The 21,455-nt window shown below is 39.4% G+C and overlaps 1 protein-coding gene across 4 annotated transcripts in view; it reads right to left on the bottom strand.

The window, feature by feature from the left end:
- CPNE5 (copine 5) overlaps nucleotides 1-21,455 on the bottom strand; it is a 188,706-nt gene that overhangs the window by 15,115 nt on the left and 152,136 nt on the right. For all 4 annotated transcript variants that reach the window (XM_031964965.1, XM_031964966.1, XM_031964967.1 and 1 more), the window contains 3 exons: nucleotides 15,231-15,306; nucleotides 6,007-6,060; nucleotides 1,650-1,711 (listed from right to left, as the gene is read on the bottom strand). In XM_031964965.1, the coding sequence (XP_031820825.1) occupies nucleotides 1,650-1,711; nucleotides 6,007-6,060; nucleotides 15,231-15,306 (192 nt within the window). The remainder of the gene's footprint in view (nucleotides 1-1,649; nucleotides 1,712-6,006; nucleotides 6,061-15,230; nucleotides 15,307-21,455) is intronic.

Below are 21,455 nucleotides of genomic sequence, written 5' to 3'. Positions count from 1 at the left end.
AGGCCCCTCCCCTGGGGACATGGCAAACAGACTCTCAGAGCTGGAAAGAACTTTAGAGACCAACTCTTTCATTCTAGTGAAAAACAATGATCCCTGTGCCAGGGGCAGCAGTTTTGGCCCCCTGGGGAGTTTTGTATATTGAATTCTGGTACCAATAGCTATTTTGGTCGGCAGCAAAATTAGGGAACTTTGAAACAAATGGCATCTGGAGTCCTCCCAGTTCTAACTTCTCGGATCCTAAGAAACTTGACTTGAGACTGCATGGGATCAGTGGAAAGAAAATCGACTTTGTAGCCTGAAGACCCAAATTTGAATCCTAAGATTGCTATTTACTAGCTTCAGGCAAATCAGGTAGCCTCTCTGAGGCTCAATTCCTCATGTGTAAAATTAGGAGGTTGAAGGAGAAATCCTTTTAGCACTAAATCCATGATCTTAAGCCCTCTCACTTTTAACTTCTCCCTCAGGACAGTCTCATGAGGTAAAGGGACAAATATGATTATAAAAGCATTTTCATGATGGGAATATTAACAGGCACATTAAGGCCTGGTTTTTTTTGTTGTTGTTGTTTGTTTAATATATGGATCTATAATTTCCCCAAATGGGGGACTCCTGGTGTGGAAATATCCTTCACTGATGCAGGTCAGCAACTCATATCTAACATCATCTTAGAATATGAGTTCTTAACCTCTCATATATTACCAGACACCCAACAGGCCTCAGTTTCCTTGTCTATAAAATAAAGAATGTCGACTGGATGGCTTTTGGGGGTGCCTTCCAGTCCTAAATAACTTCCCAGCTTCCCTTTAGATCTGTTTCTATGAACCCTTTATGTGGGCACTCAATGTCCTCATTCTTCCTTGGCTTCTGGTGAAATCTATGAATCCTTTCCCAGAATAATGTTTTTAAATAATCAAGTTGTTGATGTTCAGTTGTCTGACTTTTTGTGACCCCATTTGGGTTTTTCTTGGCAGAGATACTGGAGTGGTTTGCCATTTCCTCCTCCCAATCACTTTAGAAATGAGCCAATAATTGAGAAAACTGAGGTGCACAGAGTTAAATGATATATGACTTGGCCAGGGTCACCCAGCTGGTAAATGTCTGAGGGTAGACTTAGCATCCTGGCACTCTACCCTGTGCCGCTTTGCTGCCCCAAAATTCAGGTGTCAGAAGTGGGATTTGATCCACATCTCTATATAGAGAAGCACACCTAAAAGGCTTTCTCTCTAAATCTCGAGTCTGATGACTTAGATCAGGGCTTTTTTTTTCCACTCGTGACCCCTTTTTGCCTAAGATATTTTTTTACATAATCCCGAGTATATAAGTATATAAAATAGTGTATACAAATCAAACATTTACTGATAAATCATAATTTTGTGACCCTCACATTCAGGTACAAGACCTCATATGGGGTTGCAACCCACAGTTTAAGAAGCTGGGCCTTAGACGATTAGACCAGCCTGACATTTATTTCAATACAGGTGATTCTCAAATTCCAAATATTTAAGAATATCTTTCAGAATCAGGTCAGTGATAGAAGAGGCCACCTTGGTCCCAAGTGAAATAGGCTCAAATGCAGGAAGTATGCATTTGGGAACTCTGATGACTTTTAAATCCAGCACGTAAGGAGCCCGAATGAGCCCTTTTCTCACCCTCCTTTGATATAATCCAAGAATGTGCATTCCGACTCCACTGCGAAGGAGAGTAGTGTTACCTTGGAAGGGAAAAAAAAAAGACAGAGCAGCCATTCATTAGTCATGATAGGTATCACCATGGGGCAGGGGTAGATTTAGGGACTGAATATTTGAGGGTTTTCCCCCAAACAAAAAACTCTTATTCGGGGCCTACTAGATACCAGGCACTGGAAGAGAAGCTGGGGATACATATTCATAAACGAAACAGGCCTGCCCTCAAGAAACTTATTTTCTAATGGGAGAGACAACACATTTAGGTCTCCCCTTTCTTTTCTACTCATTCCAGTTTAACTGAAAACACATTTATTAGGCCTTCCCAAGGGCAAAACACATGGGAAAGTTCAAAATTTGAGGCTTATGACTTAGAAAGTGGATGAAACTTATTGCAGATTAATATAATGCCTAATTGAGAATATTAGAGAGATGACAAATGAGATGGGAGGAAAAGGCAATTACAAACAGAAGGAGGAATAGGGAATAGGTAGCATTTGTACTAGGCTCTTTAAAAGAAGCACAAGAATTCAACAGGAAAAGAGGGGGAGAAAGGACATTCTTATAAGCTGGTGTGGTGGTGGGGTTAACCCCCCAGGCTGATGTAGTCTATGATTTCATCAAACTTCTCCCCACTATTTAAAAATCTCCCTTTCAAGCTCAGGAAGTATATTTTGCTCTTACAACTGCCTCCCACCCCCCCTTACCCTCTATTTTAAATATCTTCCCTATTCCCTCTTGCAAGTAGCCCTTGTCCATTTCTAACTTTGCTACTTGTTATTGTTCAGTTGTCTTACGTATGATTCTTTGGGGTTTTCTTGGCAAAGACACTGAAGTGGTTTGCCCTTTCCTTTTTCAGATGAGGAAACTGAGGCAAACAAGATTAAGTGACCTGACTCCAGGGGTCATACAGTTTTTGAGTGTCTGAGGTCAGATTTGAACTCAGGAAGATGAATCTTTCTGACTCCAGGTCCTGAGTTTTTTCTAGCACCACCTCGCTGCCTTTTGCTAATTGTTAGCAGGTATGAAGTTGTCCTAGTCCAAAATATATTGGCATCAAATTTTTTGAGAAAGAAGTCCTTGGAAAGTGTTGTTCTAGGAAATTGGAAAGCAAAGAGATGCCTGTCAATTGGGGAATAGCTAAATAAATTATGGTATATGGATGTGATGGAACACTGATTATTATGCTGTAAGAAATTATGATTGTAAGGAATCTGGGGAAGACTTGTATGAACTGATACAGACTGAAGTATATAGAACCAGGAAAATAATGTATATAAGAACAATAATATTGTAAAGATAAACAATTTTGAAAAACTTGGGAACTCTGATTATCTCTGATTATCACAATGAATAATCACAATTCCAGAGGATTATGATGAAATAGACTACCCACCTCCATTGAGACATAATTTTTTTTGGACGTGGCCAATGTGGGATTTGTTTTGCTTGATAATACATGTTTGTAAAAGCAGTTTTGTTTTTCTTTCTTTCTCAGGGTGAGGACACAGAGAAAGAGAAAGGTAGGAGTGTGGGAAGAAGAGAAAAAAAAGTAATTACAAAATTTTAAAGAGAAAGAATCACCCTGCATCAGTCAGTAGGTCCCCAAACCTTGGCTTCTATGAGCCAACTGAGATAGGTTATAGGAAGATATAAGTAAACTCCCTGATTTTACTCACTAACTAGGAATAAGCCCATTCCTATCTGACTTCCTTTTATAAACCCACCATAAATGTCCAAACAGGAATTTATACCTTCAAGGATTGAATCTGAGATTTCAGTGACATAAGGAATTTCCAGATGAGGAATTTCCTTCTCCTAAGACAGGCCTGCACCCTTTAATTAAAAAAAAATTAGCTACAGTCTTTTAAATAACTTTATCAGAACCAGTTGTTTGTGTGAAAGGCAGGATTTGAACTCAGGTTTTCCTGGCTTTGGGGCTGTTATTCCATATTGCTCTTATGTCTTATACCTACTGATATTCTCAGCTTACTCCACATATCAGAGTAAGGAAGTTCCCTCCATCTCCTTTTGAATTCTTCCTAAATTTTCCTCTCTCCAGTTTTGGGGTAGCCCCACCAGCAGCCCATCCCAGGATCTGGGGACTAAGGAACCACTCTTATCCTCCCTCTGGCCTTAGCTTTCAGGTTCCTTTCTTTTGCAGTCTCTGTTCTCCCAACCGAAGAGTCCTGGTCTTCATATCGTCCAGGGGGAGGGTGGGCAGTGGGGACAAAACACTTCTAAGAGTTCTGTTTTAAGGAAGCCCTTACTTCAGACACCAGGAAGTCCATCGTCATTCTCTTTCAACAAGTATATGTTCAATGTAAGGCTCAGGGTCCACGAGTTCAAGTGCCAGTCAGCAATTTATCTCTGCCCTACATAGCAAGGAAGGGTTGGCCAAGTAACTAAATGAATGTAAGGGGTGGTTCTGGGGAGACCTTCGACCTATTTAAAGGAACCAGCCCCTTTCACAGCACTTTGCTCTTTGGAGGATAGAACCTTCATTTGTAATTCATTGCACACCTGGACACATCAAAGAAACCCATAACCTCAACTCAGAGTTATTTACTATAATCAAATTGCTTCCCATGCATGGAATATGAGGCCAAGAAGACACAAAGTGTAACTGATACCTGAGCAAGAATTTATTCTATAATCTTTAATAAGGGTCTCCGATCCCCCCCCCCCCCCCCCCCCCATCAGCTGCTGTTTGGAGCTGTCCAATTAGGAAGCACCACTGGGAGCTTGAATGGAACACTAGCCCTGGAATCAAGAAAATCTGAGTTCATGACTGTGCCTCCACCACTGGCTGTGTGACCCTGGGAAAGTCACTTAACATTTAACTGCCTCAGTTTCCCCATCTGTAAAATTAGGATAATAGCATCCACTTCCCAAAGTTATTGTGAGAATCAAAAGAGATATTTTTAAACACTTTGCAAACCTTCAAAGTGCTATATAAATGTGAGCTGATGTTACAAATCCCCCGGGGCAGTTGCGTCCACATTAGGACAGCTCTAAAAGGAGCTTTTTTCTTACACTGACCCTAAATGTGTCTTTCTGAAACTCCCATCCATTACATGGCACTGCCTAAAGGATCTGGGAATGTTTAGCCTAGAAAAAACGAAGATTCATGCATGGGGGACATAATAGAGGTATTCAAGCATTTAAAGGTCTGTGACCTGGAAGAAGAAATAGACTTACTCCAGAAGGGTCATGGGATTTTATATTCAAAGCTGGACAGCACCTCAAAGGCAATCTAATCCAACCCTCTCGTTTTATAGATGAAAACACTGAAGTCCAGAGAAATTATTAACATCATTATTATTAATAGCTAGCAGTTATTTTTTTTTAGTTTAAGGTTAACAAAGCACTTTATAAATAATATCTATGTACATTTGTAACAAGAATTGAGATTTTCTTCTTTTCTTTTTTTCCCCCTAATGGGGAGAGGGAGAAGGGAGAGAAAATTAGTTTTAGTTCATTGAAAAAAATTTAATTTAATTTTTTTTAAAAACAAGAAGCGGGCCGCCTTGGGGCAGTAGTGGGTGGCCCTTCACTGGAGGTCTTCAAGAGGAGGCTAGATGATTATGTCTTGAGTATAGAGTAGAGGGAATTCTTGGTCTGCCATGTATTGGACGAGATGGCCTCCGAGGGCCCTGTGAACTTTCAGATTCTGTGATTTGGTGAGCCCTTCCAGTGAACTCACTACTTTAGGAGGCAACAAACAATAAGGTTTCCTCACTTTAAAAAAAAAATGGTAAGTCAGGCTCACAGCTAATTAGCCAAGATTACTGAGTTTCCAGTGCATTTCCTGAAGGGGACCCACTGCATGGCTCCATACAAGACCACCCATAGGGAGGGGGAGTAGTTCCCGGTTCATTTTGTGAGACTTTCAAGAGCTGCTCCCCCAATTGGGATCCCCCAGGGCTCTTGGTTTCTCTGAGATCCTCCCCCAGTCCCTTTGATGCTCCTCCATGTGCCTAGCAGGTCTCCTCCTGGGCTGCTGTGTCAAACAGATGTAGAGACAGCCTAGATGGATCCTGGACTGCTGAGAAGCGCTTGTGGGAGTTTTTCTTGTCCAGATTTCATTCTGAAACAGGCTTGTCTCTGTCATCTCCTGGGAGGTTGCCCCATCGACACCTCCTTTCCTTCCCACCCTCCCCCTTTACTCCCACCTTTCTTCCCTCCTCCCAGGCTCTAGCTCCCATGTTCTGAACATCAGAGCTTCTTGTGCCTGACATAGTTTAGAATTCAGAATGTCTTCACTCAGACCCTGGGGGAGAAAGGAGAGGGAGGGAGGAGAGGGGAGGGAAGAGGAACTTACCGTGCCAGAGTTCAGGTATTTCTTTTTCTTCATTTTCTTTTTCGGGTTTACCACCTGTAGGAAGGAAGAGTTGAAATGTCAGAGGGGAGGGGTCTCCAGATGTCATCGGTGTTGCTTCTTGCAGTGCAGGGAGTTAATCTGCTAATTTGTCCCCGCTTTTCCCCAAAAGGAGGCTCTTGGGAACTCACCTCCTCAATACATACTCTCTGGTCCAGTCAGTGTTTGAAGGATCACTGGATCTCAGATTTAAAGTTGGAAGGGAGCTCAGAAACCGTTTTGCAGATGGGGAAACTGAGGCCCAGATTGATTTAGGATCACTGGATCCCAGATCTAACGCAAAAAGTTTTCAGGGGCCATCTAGACTAGCTTCTTCTCATTTCCCCACGCAGACCACATGATCCTCATTCTTCAAGACCCATCCATGAAGCCTTCTCTGATTTCCCCAGATTTCTTTGGAACTCCTGTTGCATTCACTGCTAATATCACATCCTGAAGACAGCCTGGTGAAGTGGCTACAGAACTGGCCTCAGAATCAAGAAGATGTGGGTTCAGATACTGGGGACCACATACTCTTAAGTGATCCTGGTCAAGGCAATTAATTCAGTGCCCTAGGCAGTACTCTAAGACTATAAAGTGCAAAACACAGACTGATCTGTCTTCATGGAATAGGTTCCTCACCAACAGCTCCCTGCAGTAAATATATAACAAGTTCAATTTTTAAAGATCATACTGTATAATACTTTATTGTTACCTCTGCACAATATTGACCTCTATGGGTATCTGGGCTTAGGGGTGGTGTTTTTTCTCCTTTTTATTTTAGCTCAGGACTGGAACAGGGCCAGGGTGAAGGACTGGCTGTCACTAAAGGAGCACCAGGGATAGAGCACCAGGCCTCAAATCCAGCCTCAAAAACCCACTAGCGGGGCAGTCATTTTACTCTTTTTGCCTCAATTTCCTCATCTGTAAAATCTGTATTTTTTGAAGTTGGAGAAGGAAATGGTAAAACACTTTGCCAAGTAAATCCCAAATGGGGTCACAAAGAGTCAGACATGACTGAAAGCAACTGAACAACAATGACAGGGACTAGACTTGTGATTTCTTAAGTATAGAGAACTTCCTGAGGAGGAAATTCCATCTATCCATACAGACCTGGGTAGGGGAAGAGAGGGAGTAGGGCTGGGCTGTGGAGGAACTTCCATGGGGCATGAATGCTGGGGCTAGTGTGGGGAACAGGAGGAAACACCGACATATGGTAGTTTCCTATTTCGTTAATAAAAATGTGCTAACCAGTTGTTTTTTTAATCTGTTGAATGAATACAAATGCTATGGATGTCCTGTGAATTTTGGCACTCTGGCACAAAGCTCTGTTTGCTCTACCCTGGTTATACTTTTGCTCTTTCTACTGCGCCTCATTTCCCCACATCCTGTATGCTGACTTTCTCATTTGATTTTCACAGGTTCTCACTATTTCAAAAATATGCTTCTATATATTTCTGTTAAATGTATTTAAACATTTTCACTAACTCATCAAGAAAATTTCTACCAACACTTCATCACATCTCAGTGTCTTATACACATAATAGTCTCTCATTTATATTCTTTTTTTCTTGTTTCTCTGGTTATTTCCCCATCATATCCCTGTAGGCTTCCTGTCTGATTACTACTTTCTTATGTGGGAACAGGAATTTTTAGCTTGATATTCTAGATCAGAATACTGAATGAGCACAGAGTAGTTGAGTATTTTGCCCATGATCACACAGCTATTTTTGTGGTAGAGGCAGCCTCCTAACACTTGTCCAAATGCCTCCATTCAACAAGTCTTGATTGGATACTTACTTTGCAAAAGGCCTGAGGGAAGTTGCAAAGATGACCCAAATATCAACACTGTCCTCAAGGAATTTACAATTTAACGAAGAGATGGAATTTAGCAGAAGAGTTCAAATTGCTGGACTCAGAATCATTGTATCCAAGCTTAAAATCCTATTTCTGTCATTTCTTTCCATGCAATCGTGGAAAGGCTCTATTTTCTCATCTCAAAAGAAGGAGCTGGACTAGATAGATTACGAAGTCCCTTCTAGTTCTAAATCTATGATATGATCAATTGTACAAGTACTTATTTTATAAAATGGTATATTGTTCTTGCATCATTTCAGACCTTTATGACCCCATTTGAGGTTTTCTAGGCAAAGATATTAAAAAGAAGGTTTGCCATTTTCTTCTCCAGTTAATTTGATAGATGAGAAAACTGAGGGTTAAGTGACTTGCCCAGGATCACACAGCTAGTAAATGTCGTAGACCAGATTTGAAGTCAGGCCAATCCACTGCTCCACCTAATGGCCCATATGCCTAGCACATAGTAGGTAATTAAATGCTTAATGATTGAGAGGAACTAGACAGACTTTCTGTAGGAGGTAGCACTTGAGCTAAAAGAAGCTAGACGAAGTCAGAGAGTACATGAGGTGAAGATGAATAGGAAATATATACTTTGGATAGAAAATGGCATGAACAAAGGCCCATAGACTAAAGATAGACTGCCATCCATGGAGAATAGCAAGTGGTGATGTGAGTTCATCATCCAATCTGATTAAGAATCATGGCAAATCATTTTACTTAGAAATTTATTACATGACCAAAGAGGACCGGAAGGTTGCTACCCCAAAGGCTAGTTTTCCTCTAAAAAGACAATGAAACCATCAACAAAAATAGTCAAAGGATTGAACAGACAATTTTCAGATGAAAAAATTAAAACCATTTCTAGTCATGGAAAAAATGCTCTAAATCACTATTGATCATAGAAATGCAAATTAAGACAACTCTGAGATACCACTACACTTCTTTCAGATTGTCTAGGATGACAGGAAAAGATAATGATGAATGTTGGAGGGGATGTGGGAAAACTGGGACACTGATACAATATTGGTGGAGTTGTAAACAACCATTCTGGAATATAGAAATATACCCTAAGGACTATTAAACTGTGCATACCTTTTGATCCAGCAGTGTCTCTATCCTGTATCCCAAAGAGATCATAAAAAGGGAAAAGGACCCAGATGTGCAAAAATGTTTGTGGCAGCCCTTTTGGTAGTGGCATGAAACTAGAAACTGAGTGGATGCACGTCAGTTGGCTGAATAAGTTACGAATGCTATAGAATATTATTGTTCTATAAGAATTGATCAGGAGGATGATTTTAGAGAAGCTTGGAGAGACTTAGATGAACTGATGCTAAGTGAAATGAGCAGAACCAGGAGATCATTATACACGGCAACAAGAAGATTATGAGATGGTCAATTCTGATGGGGGTGGTTCTTTTCAACAGTGAGATGATTCAGGCCAGTTCCAAAGGATTTGTGATGGAGACAGCCAACTACACCCAGAGAGAGGATTGTGGAACTGAATGTGGATCACAACATAATTTTTTTGTTGTTGTTTGCTTGCTTTTTGTTTTCTTTGTCATTTTTTGATCTGATTTTTCTTGGGCATCATGATAACTGTGGAAATATGTATGGAAAAATTGTGTATGTTTAACATATATTGGATTATTTGCTATCTAAGGGAATAGGTAGAGGGAAGTGAGGGAGAAAAAAATTTGGAACACAAAGTTTTGCAAGAGTGAATGCTGAAAACTACTCATAAAGCTAAAAAAAAAAAAGAAACCATCATCAAAATTTAATTGATCCAGGGGACCAAGATTTTAACCACTGGTGAAGCTTCCCAATCACCTAAAGTATAAAAGAAAAAGCCCCTCAGGTCTAATGGATTTTCCACTGCCCCATGAGTCAACAAACTCTTCTGATTTATCTCTCCGTCCTGGAAAATGAAGAGGTGAGCAATGCTATGTTCAAATGAATCAACAATATACTTACAGAGCAACATTTTGGCAGCAGTGCAGAAGGAGGAGAGAGGCTCCCCTAATTGGAAGAGACCAATTAGGAAATTACTGCAATAGTCCAGATAAGAGAACATGAAAATCTGAGCTAGCATTGGACAAGAGAATCTCTGAGGCCCCTCACCAAATGTGACCCTATTATCCTACAAAAGGATAAGTCAGGGGTCCTCAAACTTTTTAAATAGGGGACCAGTTCACTGTCCCTCAGACTGTTGGAGGGCTGGACTATAGTAAAAACAAAACCTTTGTTTTGTGGGCTTTTAAATAAAGAAACTTCATAGCCCTGGGTGAGGGGGATAATCGTCCCCAGCTGCTGCATCTGGTCCACGGCCGTAGTTTGAGGACCCCTGGGATAAGTGAATAGAAGACAAGGAAGGGGTCAGTATCAAGGGCACCAATAGAAGGATTGGCATTTGAAAGAAGCCATCTCCCAAGAGAGAGAGTTGATGTAGTCACTCATGTGAGTAGAAACAGAAGACAGACATGAGATAGAGCATATAGAGACTCAATAAGAATTGGCAATTGACTTTACAGATGACATGATGGTATATCTAAAGAATCCTAAAATATCAATTAAAAAACTACTTGAAAAAATTAAAAACTTTAGCAAAGTTGCAGGATATAAAATAAATGCACATAAATCATCAGCATTTCTGTTTATTACCAACAAAGCTCAGCAGCAAGAGTTAAAAAAAGAAATTCCACTTAAAATAAACTGTAGACAAAATAAAATGTTTGGTAGTCTATCTTCCAAGACAAGGCCAGGAACTATTTGAACACAATTACAAAACACTTTTCACACACATAAAGTCAATCTAAACAATTAGAAAAATATCAAAATGCTTGTGAATAGGCTGAGCTCATATAATAAAAACGACAATTTCACTAAATTAATTTATTTATTCAGTGCCATACCAATCAAATTACCAAAAATTATCTACAAGCTCATCATTTCTTATAGTACAATAGATTTCAGAAAAACCTAAAAAGACCTACATGAATTGATGCTGAGTGAAGTGAACAGAACCAGGAGAACATTGTGCACAGTAGCAGCAAGATGATATGATGATCAACTATGATAGTCTTAGCTCTTCTCAGCAATATAATGACCCAAGACAATTCCAAAAGACTCGTGATGGAAAATGCTTTTCACATCCAGAGAAAGAACTATGGAGTCTGAACACAGATTGAAGCACACTATTTTCCTTTTGTTGTTGTTGTTTTCTTTCTTGTGATTTTCCCCTTTTCTGATTCTTCTTTCACAATATGACTATTGTGGAAATGTTTAATATGATAATACATGTATAACCTATATTAGATCTACCTATATTTAATTGCTTCACTTCTTAAGGAAGGGGAAGAAAAAGTTGAAGAGAAAGAGAAAAATTTGCAACTCAAAATATTATACAAGTAAATGTGGAGAACTCTATTGTTCTCAAAAACCAACAGGGGGAAAAAAGGGAGAAAAAGAACTGGCAACTGATTAAATACAAGGGATTGGATACCCTTGAAAAAATGAAGAGTGGAAGACATCTCTGGGATACAAACCTGGATAACTTGAAGAACGGGTGGTAGAAACAGGAAAGTAAGGAAGAAAAGAAGGTTCAGATGAGTTTTCTTTTAGAAGGAAACTAACAAGCATTTACTAAGTGCCTACTATGTATCAATCACTATACTAATTACTTTACAAGTATCTCATTTGACCCCTGGGGGATAGATGCTATCATTATAGCCATTTTACAGGGGAGTAAAATAAGACAGTTAAATGATTTCTCTAATGATGAACAATTAGTAAGTGTCTGAGGCTGGATTTGAACTCAGATGTTCTGTCTCAAGACCTAGGACTCTATTCATTGCAACATCTAGCTACCTTTGTATAGTGATCATAGATGAATTCCTAGAAGCTGATGAGATCATAAGTATAAACATAGAGATAGACAGAAGCAGAGATGCAGAGAAACAGATAAAGAAGAAAGGATTCAGAAAGTCAGAGAGAGAGAAAGTGGTAGAAAAACAGAGAGGGGCTAGAATGAGAGAGAAGAAAGAAGACAGAAGGCTCAAGATAGAGATCTAAGGATACCATCAGTAGTAGTTTGGGTATGAATGATTACAAAGAAGACTAAGGGGTGGCTGGAGGAGAGTCAGGAGAGAACAGTGTCTTGGAAGCCTAGGGAAATGTGTCTAGACCAAGGAAGTGATAAACAGTGTCAAATGCAGTAGATAGTATTGAAGCTAGGGAGATCTAAGTTCAAGTTCTGCCTCAGACACCTACCATCTGGGTGACCTTTTTATCACATGATCTTTTTCAGCCTCAGCTTCTTCATTTGTAAAAAGGAGATATTAAAAAAAAAAGAGAGAGAGTTATTGTGAGGATCGAATAAGATAATATCTATAAAGCATTTTGCAAACTTGTATGGGGGTATGAAGGCTATCTATCATTATTATATGCTTTGAAAAAGTTTCACCCTTAACTTAAGTGAAATCTGAGAAAAGAAGTAACTTGGAAACCTTAGAGACATATTTCATTTGAATGAATGAGGCTGTAAGCCAGATTGCAAAGGTTTGAGAAATGAGTGGGAGGTGACAAAGAAAGAGGCAACTAGTGTAGGCAGATTTTTTCTAGGAGTTTGGCTGTGAAAGGCAGGATAGCTTGAGGGGATGGCAGGTTCAAGTGTGTGTGTTTTTTAAAAGGATGGGTGTGATCTGGGCATGTTTGTGAGCAGTAGGAAAGGAGTCAGTGGATAAATAAAGACTGAAAATTAGACATAAGAACCGAACAAGAGGTTCTTTAAGTTTCTTTCCTGTTTGAATTCTAGGAACCTATGAATCCTATGACTAAAGATGTGATCAGGGTCATCCAAGCACATACAAGATGTGGAAGGGATCCAGCAGAGACTTGTAAATTGCAAGAAATCATCTGCAAAGGGACAAGGGTTAATCACCAAATGTAAAAAATGAGAAGAAAACTGAGAAGAGACAAGCAAGAGGAGGCTTTGGGGAAAAGCCTGTGATGAGGTTGGAAGATACATTCACGTACGCACATATAGATCCACACATATGCAAAATCAATGCACTATATAACATGTAAGTTATCATATTCCTATGCAGAGAGCCACAAACAGGTAACAGACTCACAGTCACTAGAAGTCCAATTATTTTTAGCAAGGTGCAGAGAGGGTGGCTAATGTAGTGCATGACTAACCGGGTGAGTAACCTCTGTCTTCACCTCTAGGCACCCCTATTTTCTCCTCTGTAAAATTAAGGTGTTGACTAGCTCCATTATATCCCCTCCCCATCTCTCCAAGGAAGGCTAGCTCTCACGGCTATAATACATACAGAGGGCCAGCTCCCCCTAGGGGCCTCAGGAAGCACCATAGACCTGGCCTCTGGCTTCCAAACATTCTCCACACTCTGTCTCTTAGGGTGACATGAAGAGTTCCCCAGAGTCAGTCAACTGGTGAGTGTCAGAGGCAGGAATTAAATGCAGACTTTTAAGTTCTACAACACTATATCTAACGTTGTTCTCAGCAGGGGATCACTGCCTCCCTACCCTTTCCAGAAGCAGAGAGGCTCCCTTACTGCATCCTGCATGAAGGGAAACTTCCTGAGGGGTGGGATGGGGAGGGAAATGAAATACTCCAGTTTCAGGGGTTTAGTTGAGCAAGCTTTGTGTCCTAAGGGGCCATTATTGGAAACCCACAATCAAAAGGACTTTTCCTTTTCATTGAGGGATCAAGTTCTTCTATGTGGGAAGAATTCTAGGTATTCTGATCTTCTCTCAACCCCTCCCTGAAAAGACTAAATAAGAACCCAAACAGAGATTTCCCTCATTTAACATTCCTTTCAGAGGCAGGGAACAAGAAAATGAGCCTTATTTAGTAAGTGTAAAAAATTAGGGTGTTGATTTGATTCCTGTTCAGTGCAATAAATGTATTTATGGACCATCTATTATGTACTTGTACTAGGGAAGCATGGGGTAAGAAAAAATGTGTCCCCTGCCCTCAAGGAGATAAATAAGTCTTTTGGAGGAGAGGAGACACACAAAACTAGAGGACGATGAATGTTATTTTCCAAGAAACCCTGGTTCAAATCTCATCTTTCAGTGAGCCTGCCCACTTAATTATTTAATCAATTCTCAAAAACTAAGAGTTGTAGAAAAGTTGCTGAATGGGGGGTAACATATCAATGAACTCAAAGATCTAATATAAAAAACACTCCAAAACTTATCACTTAAAGGCAAAAGCCATTCATCCAAATCTAGGCTTTGATACTTGTTAGCTGTATGATGCAGGGAAATTATTTCACTTCTTGGAATCTCAGGGTATTTATTTTTTAAAACCTGTATTTAATATATATACACATAAATTATGTATAATATTGTATTTATTATATAAAATATGTATTATATATTATTATATATTATATTATATAACATAATATTATATTCTAACCTCTTAGGTTAGTCCCAGACAAGTCTTTTAACACTGCAAATTATAAGAGAATTTCTTAACCCAGGAATTACCTATACAAATAAAATCATAGGTTGAGTCCTTATTTTTAACAAATGATAAAGTGAGTTGATTATAGATATTAAGTACAGAAAGAGTTCAGAAAGGGTGGAGAGAGATCAGTGGAATTGGGGGAAGGAGCAGAGAATTCCATGAAGAAAATGGAACTTGAGTTAAGCCTGAAATGATAGTAGGATTTGGCTCGACAGAGAAGAAGTAGAGCATTAAAGGTGGCAGGGAAGAATTTGGGCAACGATTCAGAGGTAGGAATTAAGCTAGTGAGGTATGAGTGGTTGGAATTATAGCTATTTTTATAGAGAAGGAAATCAAGTCCCAGAAAGGAAAAATTATTTGACCACAACCACCCAGCTAGTGAGTGACTGTACTGGAAATAGAACCCAGGTCTTCTTGATCTCCCACTTGGTGCTTACTCCTGTCCACCCCAGCCTGATACTTAGAAACGTAGATATTTTTGGTTGTTTTTTTTGTTCAGATGTTTTCATTTATGTGTGACTTTTTGTGACTCCTTCTGGGTTTTTTTTTTTTTTTTTTGACAAAGATACCGAGTCATTTATCATCTCCTTCTCCAGGTCATTTTACTGATCAGGAAATTGAGACAAAAACGGTTAAGTGATTTGCTCAGGGTCACTTAGCTGCTCCCTGAAAATAAGATAGAGAAATAAGATAAGAAAAGGGGACATCTGAAAGCATAGTGTGGACTTTTATAGCCCCAGGCTTCAGCTTTCCTGATGCAGGTCTTTCCTAAAGGCAGTGTGATCCTTTGAAACATACAGAAAGTAGCAGGTTTAAAAGCAGTAAACAGACTCACCTCATAGATGTTGAATTGACTCTGCCCACGAGCCAGTTCCCGGTAGCTAGTGGTGAATTCTCCAATGAAGTCATGGCTGCAAGAAAAAGCAAAAGAGCCTGAGTTCCAGACTGCATTCTCCTTCCTCTGCCCCTTTCCTCTCTCTCCTAACTCCAAGTATCTCCCTCAAAAGATATCCAAAATTCCACCATTTGAGCTTTATTCCTTTGGATTAGCTCTTGCCCTTCCTCTCTCACCTGTGCCTTCTTTCATTCTTGGCTCCAGAGTTCTGCCTTTGCTTCAGGGTTTTTCCAGAGAATGCCAAAAACCATTAGGAAGGCAACTCTGGAATGGAACATATACTTCCTATGTGAATTAAAGGAAGGCATGATAGGGTAGAAGGAATATCACTCTGATAACAGAAGAACAGGATTCCAATCCCAGGTCTTATGCTTACTACCTGTGTGACTTTGGGCAAGCTAGCTAATTTTTTCTGAGTCTCATTTTCCTCATTTGTAAAATGGGGAGGTTTTTTTTTTTTACCTAAAGTTATTATCCTATGAAGTTCTTTGTCCCTGAATGCCCAAGAAAGGGGCCAATTGAGTTTTTGCCCTGAGTTCACTCTTCATTAGAGTCTCTGATATCCTTATAGACCTATCAAAAGAGGATAATGATTATATATAGTATATACATATATATTTATTTTTTAAACTTCATTTTAAAATGATTATTAGTTTTTGACATTTACTATTGTTTGTAGTTATTGTTCAGGCTTTCCCAACTCTGTGACTCTATATGAGGTTTTTGGGCAAAGATATTGGAGGGATTTACCATTTCCTTTACAGATGAGGTAACTGAGGCAAACCAGGTTAAATGGCTTGTGTCTAAGGCCAGATCTGAAATCAGGTCTTTCTGACAGTCTGGTGATCTCTCCACTGTATCCAAATAAGTTATATGGGAAATGGAAGACAAAGGATGGAGAAAGAATAAAGAGGGCAGGATGGAAATAGCTGGTGGGAATGGGGAAAATGAAAGAGTATAAGGTAATAGCAATGAGAATGGAAGATGGGGAATTAGGAATGAGGAATGTGAAAGAGAAATGGATCGTGGGATATGGGGGTGAAGGATGGAAAAAGGATAAGAAAGAGGTAGTGGGACAAGAATATGGTTAAAGAAGGATAGATAATCGGGAACTAAGGATGAGGAATAGGAAGTGTGTGATGGACATAAGGCTTAATAAATTGGAGAATGATCAATAGAAGGAAAGCACCAGCATTAAGGGAGATCACAAAAGGTTTCTTATTGAAAAAAAATTGAAGAATCGACTTTTGCTGAGATTTGAAGGAAGTCAGGGAAGCCTGGAGAAGGAGATGAGGAGAGAGAATTCCAGCATGGGAAGGTCAGTGAAAACATTCAGGAAGCAAGAGATAGTGTCTTGGATAAGAATAGCCTCAAGGCCAGTGTATTTGAACCACAGAGTATTTGCAGGGGAGGAAGCTGGAAGAAGACTAGTTGGGGGGGGGGCATTGGGATGCCAAACTGAGGATTTTCTATTTGATCCTGGACATAATAGGGAGCCCCTAGAATTTACTGAATGAGGGATTGATTTTGTTAAGAGAGATCACAATAGCATATAAGTGGAAGATGGATTAAAGTGGAAAAAGAACTGAGGTAAGGCGACCAGGTTATTGGAAAAATTGAGGCATGAGCTGATAGGTGCCTGTATTAGGGTGATTAGGCATTAGGGTGATGCCAGAAATGTAAATACAATGTAATGGAGATGGAAAGGAGAGGACTTGACCTTGGATTGGATATGGAGAGTAAGAGAAAGTGAAGAGTCCGGGATGATAACCAAAGTTGCAAGTCAGGACGTCTGGGAGAATGATGGAGGAGTAGAAAATAAAATAAAATTTTTACAGGGTCACAAAGTCATGTAGGAAACTTGATTCTCCATCTTCCTTCCCCATCCCCCATTATCTATCTCTCTTTCATAGACCCCATTCCCATCATCCATTTCCTACTCCCCATCTACAGTTTCTCATTATCTGTCTCTTTTACTAGTCTTCCATTTCCTATTCCCCATCCTCAGTCCCTTCATTGTCCTTTCTTATCCTTCATTTCCTACATCATGCATTGTCTATCCATCTTTGTCACCCTCATTCCCTATCCTCCCACTTCTTAATCCCTGTCCTTAGTCTATTTTCATATTCCCCGTTTTCTACACATCATATTCATGTCCTATATCCATCACACTTTTCTTATTTTCCATCATTAGTTCTTCATTATCTATCCTTCCTTTACCATATCCATCCCCCACTATTTCTTGCTTATCCTTTTTCCATCCTTCATCCCCATATCCCATGATCCATTTCTTTTTCACATTCCCCATTCCCATTCTCCATTCCCATCCCTATTTTTTATTTCATATTCCCCATTCCCATCATTCATTTCCATCCTATTCTCCTTATCCTCTCCTGATTCCCCATTTCCCACCATTTATCCCTCTTTCTCAGTTCTCATTTTTATCATCCATTTCAAGTTCCTCATCTTTATTTATTTCCCCATTATTCACCCTCCATCTCTTATTCCTTATCACCCACCCCACATTCCCTATTCCCCACCACACATCCATTTCCTATTCCTCACCCTCTACCTCCCGTTCACCATCTTCCATTCCCTACATTGGATCCTCCATCTCTTATCCTCAATCCTCCTCTCCTCTCAGACTCCACACAACCACCCCCAAGATACACACACAGAATCAAAAGCAGAGCAGCTAGTAACATTTGCCCTGATCTTACTCTAGAAAATATGCTTTTAATAGGCATATTACTGTCACTCACACCCCCTCCAACCTATCTTTTTTTTACCTCTGCTAGAATAACTTTCCAAAAAAAACCCCAGCCCAACCTTGTAGCTCCTCCTTCCTACTCGGTGAATAAAGTACAGAGCCCTCTACTCAGCATTCAAGGGCCTCCACACTCCTTCCTCCACTCTCTATTTGTAGCCTCATATCACATTACTTCCCTCCACATAATCTATGCTGCTGCCAAATAAATCACTTTACATCTTTGAAAAACCACAGAATATCTGGAAAAGAGCTAAATTTGGAATCCAAAAGGCCTGCAGCCAAACCCCAACTCTGCCACTTAAGATATGTGTGTGATCTGGGGCCAATTACCTCCCCTTTGTGGACCTCAGTTTCTCCATCTGTAAAATGTGGGATTTGTTCAAGAAGATCTTTCAGGTCCTTTTCTTGGGTTATTTGTTATGCTTATTGCACACATACTATGTTTTTTCCCCCTACATGCATGCCTTTGTCTACACTGTTCCTTATAACTAGAATGCCTGCTAAATTTCTAACAATAAAATCCAGTTTATATATCTTCTATTCCAAGACTTTCCTGACCCCTCAAGTCAATAAAGACTTTAAAAAATACTTTGCTAATACTTTTTAATGTACTTATAAATGGGGATGGGGGTGGACCTCTGATTTCACTCTTATAGGGAATTCCCAGATAAAGGAACACCCTCTACCAACATAAAGTCACACTTTCTCTGGGATTTAGGGGCTTTCAGAGTTGCCTAAAGCATTGAGAGATTAATTAATTTGCCCAAGGTCACATAGCTAGGCTTGAAACCAAGTCTCCCTAGCTCTGAGGCCAATTCAATCTCTTCTGATGCATTCAACATGTATTATTTTAGAAGCCATTTGTGCAGATATCATATTCCCCCAGGGTACAATAAGGTCCATGAGAGCAGGCCATGAGCTAGCTATGACTACATAGTTTCCATATATTATGTGAGTACCTATGCGTGTGTGTATGTGTACGTGTGGGTGTGTATGTGAGAAAGAGAGAGAGAGAGAGAGAGAGAGAGAGAGAGAGAGAGAGAGAGAATGAGAAAAAAGAGAGAATGAGAGAAGAAAGAGAAAAAGGAGAGAAAGAGGGAGAAGGACGGAGGAAAGAAGAGAAAAAAGGCAGAAAGAGAGAGAAAGGGAACAAAGGGGAGAGGGAGAGGAAGAGAAAGAAAGAGAAGGAGTGAGAAAAGGGAAGGAGGGAAAGAAAAAAGAAAAAGAAAGGAAGAAAGAAAGGTAGGAGGGAGGGAAAGAAAGAAAAAGAGAGAAAGAGGAAAGACAGAAGACAAGAGAGCAAGAAGAGGGGGAGAGCACAGGAGAAAGGAAGAGAGGGAGGAGAAAGAGAAGGAAGGAGAGAGGAAGAAAGAGGGAGAGAGGGAGAAAGAGAAAAAATGGAGAAAGAAAGAAAGAAAGAGAAAGAGGGAGGCAGATAGAGACAGAGAGAGAAGAGAGAAAGGGGAAGACAGAAAGAAAAGAAAGGAAGGAAAAAAAAGCGGGAAAGAGAATTAAAAAGGGATTGAGCCAGAACCAGAGAGTGTTTCTTAGGACTCAGTACAGCAAAGCTCAAGATAGGCCAAATGTCCAAAGCTGCAGAAAAGGTTAGAGGGAGGCAAAAGCCCTAGAAAACCGAGAGAAGATTTAAGATGAAGGGATTGGGGTGAGTCAGACGCACAATATCTCCTTAGAATGCTGTCTTCTCCAGCAGACTCATAACACCCCGGGGCACTCAGGGAGTGCTTTTGCCTTTTTTTATATCTCTAATATTTATCACAGTGCTTGGCCCATAATAAGGGCTTCATAAATATTTATTGACACCTCTGGCAGCTGTGGGAGAAGACCTAGGGAAAAAAAAAACTAAAGTAATAATAGTAACAAGGTGTATTTATATATATATTTTTATTGAGCTTTCTAACTTCCATGTGACTCCTTCCTGCTGTTGTATGAAGTACATACAATAGGGTGGTACACAGATAATTATCTCCATATCCATCCTATGGATGGGGAAACAGACCCTGAGAAGTCATTTGCTTAAGGTTACACAAGTAGTGAGTATCCAAAGCTGGAATTGAACTCAGATTTTTCTTTTTGGCCTTGAAATCCCTTTGTAATATTTTGCAAATTTTTCCAAATTTACTTGTATAAATCTTGTATATACTTTGTATTTACTTAATTATATATATTTTCTATTTATCCTCCCCACACAATTTATTGATTGTGTGATGATCAATAAGGAAAGACTTGGTTCTTTTCAGCGGTTCAGTGATCAAAAGCGATCCCAAAAGACTTTGGATAGAAAATGCCATCTGGACCCAGGGAGAGAACTATGGAGACTGAATATAAATCAATACATGCTATATTCACTTTTTAAAAAAATTCTTCTAATTTTTTTCTCTCATGGCTTTTCTCTTTTGTTCTGATTTTCTCTCCCAACATGATTCATAAAGAAATATGTTAAAAATATATATATATATATATATATATATATATATATATATATATATATATATATATATATATATAGCAGAATGTAAATACCTGAAGGGGAAGGGCTATTCTGTGATATATATATATTTGCATTGTCAGGGTCTATCACAGTGTCTGGCACAGAGTGATCACTTCATAAATAAATGCTTAATAAATGCAATTGGATTGAATTGAACTCAGATTTCTGATTCTCAGCCTTGTAGTGGGACTCTAGGTTTCTTAGGAATCAAACAAAAGGACCAAGGACCAAAATGATACTAGTTCAGGATGCTGATGAGAGCTATCCAGAGTGGCTAAGAAGGCCAGTGACAATCATCTACAAAGCAGAATTCTGTATGAATCAATCAACAAATTTTCATTAAAGCGCTTACTATGTGATTTTAGAAAGGCCTGGAAAGATTTACACAAACTGATTCTGAGTCAAACAGGCAGAACCATTGTACACAGTCATGCTAAAGATTGTGTGATGATCAATAAGGAAAGACTTGGTTCTTCTCAGCGGTTCAGTGATCAAAAGTGATCCTAAAAGACTTTGGATAGAAAATGTCATCTGGACCCAGGGAGAGAACTATGGAGACTGAATATAAACCAATACATGCTATATTCACTTTTTTTTTATTCTTTTAGTGCTTTTTTTTTCTCTCATGGCTTTTCTCTTTTGTTCTGATTTTCTCTCCCAACATGATTCATAAAGAAATATGTAAAAAAAGTATATATATAAAACCAGAAAAAATTATTTTAAAAAGAGCTTACTATGTGTAAATACTTGTCTTGTTCCTCTCTGAATCTCAATTTCTTCATCTCCAAAACAGGGATTCAACTAACAAACATTCAGTTTCACAAACATTTCAACATATTGTTCTGGGGATATGAAGGCAAAAAAACCTGATCTTTGACCTCAAGTG

The sequence above is a fragment of the Sarcophilus harrisii genome, chromosome 4 (assembly GCF_902635505.1).
Source record: "Sarcophilus harrisii chromosome 4, mSarHar1.11, whole genome shotgun sequence".
In the NCBI taxonomy this organism is placed as follows: Eukaryota; Metazoa; Chordata; class Mammalia; order Dasyuromorphia; family Dasyuridae; genus Sarcophilus; species Sarcophilus harrisii.
This window is presented reverse-complemented; position numbering and strand designations above follow the sequence as displayed.